The sequence below is a fragment of the Frankliniella occidentalis genome, unplaced genomic scaffold (genome assembly GCF_000697945.3).
Source record: "Frankliniella occidentalis isolate FOCC.00 unplaced genomic scaffold, Focc_3.1 Scaffold212, whole genome shotgun sequence".
In the NCBI taxonomy this organism is placed as follows: domain Eukaryota; kingdom Metazoa; phylum Arthropoda; class Insecta; order Thysanoptera; family Thripidae; genus Frankliniella; species Frankliniella occidentalis.
In genome coordinates, this window is record NW_026267338.1 from 593415 (window position 1) to 596808 (window position 3394).

Consider the following 3394-nt stretch of genomic DNA (forward strand, 5'->3'; position numbering starts at 1 on the left):
TGGCCGCGGGCCAAGGAATGCAGCGCGCCAATAAGCGCAACTCAGGTAGGAAGAATTCGGTCAGCAGTGTAGGGCTCGGCCCAGCTCCGCCGGCCCCTTCTCGGCGGGTGTTGGTAGGGAAGGGAGGCGTCATTTCACTGGTAAAAAGTGAAAAGGGCGTAAGTCCACAGACTTTCCATCCGACTTACGCCCTTTTCACTTTTCACCAGACATTTATTGCGTCGCGTCGCAGAAAAATAGGACCTTTTTTTTTCTTTAGTCGACGGCTTGCACCCGCAAGTTCGACGACGATGATGACTCTGACCACTGAATAAGTAGTTGTAGAAAAAAAAAGACCGCGGACCCTAGCATTAGCTGCTACAAACATTGTCGTCCTATCCGACCACCCTGCGCCATGGATGTCTATAAAGTCCAACGGCCTGCCAACTCAACAGCGTCCCCTGGCGCCGGCTTTCTTGAACTACACGTTCGTTTGGCGCCCTTTCAAAAAGCAGAGGGGCCCTCTGCGAGACTATACGAGTGTCTTTTGTTTTCTGAGGCCTAGTCTCGCGATGAGCCACGAATGCGAATGTAAATTTGTTAGCGCCACGCTACGCCACCCTCTCCCCCCCTTCCCCCCTCTTTCTTTCCACCACGACCGTGGTGCGCAAGTGTGCGCAACTTAACCTTTGTAAACAGTGAAACGGGCGTGTTGTGATTCTTGCTGCTTTTAGCAAGAAAGTTACATTTGCTGTGCATGCTCGTATTATTTGACTAACCTGTAAGTATAATTGAGTTGTTGAATCCAGTTACCCACCTTATGCATGCACGTCCTTCCAAAACCGCACGACCACTCGCACATTATTTATTACTTTTAGTTTAATTCTAAATTGTTTAGAAATCACACGACTTTCGCGTGGCGTTGGGTTTCCTTCTAGGAAAAGTACCTATTTCTTTGTTTGGTTGAGTTTGACAGACCAGAGCAGTAGCACATAATCAGACAGTTGATCAATCCTAACCTCTCCCAATGTGTGCCCTGTAGTACTGTTTCGTTCTGCTTTCGAATGCACCGGGTTTTAGTGCTTGGTTTCCAGCAAAAATTTCCATATTAACGTGCATTTTGCACTTAGATCGACTCTACTAAATATCTTACATGGGTATAAGTACCCTGAAGTCAGTAAGCTTTTCCGATGTGTTGTTTATATGAAGATGTGGCAGGTTTTACGAAAGTTAAAATTCCTGCAAGTAGGTAAATATTTTGGATAATTTAAACCTCCTCCATTGACAGTTTTAACATTTGCCCTAGACTAATTTTTTAGACTGTTATTCATTCCATCTAGAAGTTTCACTGCAGTAAAGTTTTTCTAGTCATAAGGCTGAAATTTCTGTTTGCAAGTATCGGCAATGTTTCTGTTCGACAGGTTTTGGAGTATGCCAATTAAGACTTTCCAACTTGGAAGAAGAATTTATAAGATACTAAGCTCTTTCAAAGCTTCTGTTCTGGAACCATTGACTTGGAGCCCAAAGTGCTCCCCAAATTTTCCTTTGAAAATGACAACTGAACAAGAAAATAATGATGTTGATATTTTTGTGCCACCTTCAACTGTGAATGGCATGAAGATTTTGGATAAGAAACAATTCTCTAAAACTGTCTATGTTCCTCATATAATTGCATCAATAGACAATCTTCCAAAAGTTCTTAAGGTTGTCAAAAAATATCTTCTTAAAGTGCCCAATTGCACTCCAGTAGAAAGTATAGATGGAACATCTCAAAAGAAAATTCTTCTTGATCCCACTAAATTTAAAAATTGTTTGGAGGCAAGTGAAAGAGAGAAACTGGAAAATGTTGGTATTAAGGAAGATGATGTTAAAATGTGCAGTATTAATTTGACATATGATAACTGGACTGCTGAAAGTATTTTGAAAGCAGTACTCCCTGCAGATCAGGAAGGTGTTGCCAGCTGGTCAATAATTGGGCACATTATTCATGTGAATTTGCGAGAACATTTGCATGATTACAAGCACTTAATTGGCGAAGTACTGCTTGATAAGAATAAAGTACTGTCCGTTGTTAATAAAGTTAACTCCATTGACTCAAAATTCCGTACATTTCAAATTGAACTCTTGGCAGGAAAGGAGGATTGGCTTACTCAAGTCAAAGAGAATCATTGTACTTATCATTTTGACTTCTCAAAAGTATATTGGAACCCCAGATTATGTGGAGAACATGAAAGAATTGTGAAAGATCTTCAGGCTGGTGATGTCCTTTATGATGTATTTGCTGGTGTTGGTCCATTCTCCATACCAGCTGCTAAGAAACATTGCAGAGTTCTTGCTAATGATTTAAACCCAGAATCATTTAATTGGCTGAAACATAATGTGAAAGTTAACAAAGTAACTGATGCAGTAACTGTTTTCAATAAAGATGGAGGAGAGTTTATCCGGGAAGATATCAAGACAGATTTGTTAAAGAGATGGGCAGCATCTGACTTTAAAAACATACATATAACCATGAACTTGCCTGCAATGGCTGTGGAGTTCATCAAAAACTTTAAATGTCTTTTTTCTATTGAGGAAAAGACATCTAATTTTGTTAGCCCCATTGTGCATGTATATTGCTTCATTAAAAATGCTGAGGATTCATCAAAAGCTGCAAAGGATCTTGTAGAGGTTGAATTAGGCACAGAATTGGGTGATAACCTGAAAAGGGTGTTTCTTGTTCGAACTGTGTCCAACAATAAGGACATGATGAGAGTTTCCTTCACACTACCAGAGACAATTTTATTTGGCACTCAATCAGAGGATGGAGAACCTACTGCGAAGAAGGCTTGTCTGCGGGATGATGTGGAAACCTCTCAAAGTTGATTTAAATTTTTCCATATTAGGTTCAATTTGTAAATAATGTGAGCATTTCCCCCTCCTCCCTAAATTATCTAATTAACTTTGATAGACAGGTTCTTTTTTAATAGGAACACTTTTCATTGGTTTCAGGTGTGTTCAACTATGGGGAAGAACAAAGGAAATAAAGGAAAAGCAGGAAAAGCCACTAGCAATGTCTTCAAGGTTGCTGGAGCACGCAGTCTTAAAATCAAAAACAAAGCAAAACAAGTAGCTGGTCAGCTTAAGAAAGTGAGATATAGTTGCATTGTTTCTTTCAGTGATTCTCTCTTAGTACAAAATCTTAATCAATTATTTTCTACACAGTTAACTGAAAAGACAAAACAGAAAACTGTTGAAGTTGACGGTCAGCTTGCATCACTTCACCAAACTCTTATGCAGCAGAAGCCTTCTGCTGCAGCCGACAATGGAGCAGTAAAAGCAGTTCTTCAGAAAATGTCCAGTGATAGGGTTGAGCAAGCAGCAGATCTCAAGAAAAAAGTACAAGACATTGACAAATTCAGCAATATAAAATTAT

General features: G+C 39.9%; 1 protein-coding gene across 1 annotated transcript; it reads left to right on the plus strand.

Moving 5' to 3' along the window:
* Positions 1-571: 571 nt before the first annotated feature.
* On the plus strand, positions 572-2844 carry LOC113211394 (tRNA (guanine(37)-N1)-methyltransferase). The gene is made up of 2 exons (XM_052272577.1): positions 572-760; positions 1401-2844. The coding sequence occupies exon 2, from the start codon at positions 1411-1413 to the stop codon at positions 2842-2844; it is 1434 nt and encodes a 477-aa protein (XP_052128537.1). The 5' UTR covers positions 572-760; positions 1401-1410.
* The last annotated feature ends 550 nt before the right edge of the window (positions 2845-3394 follow it).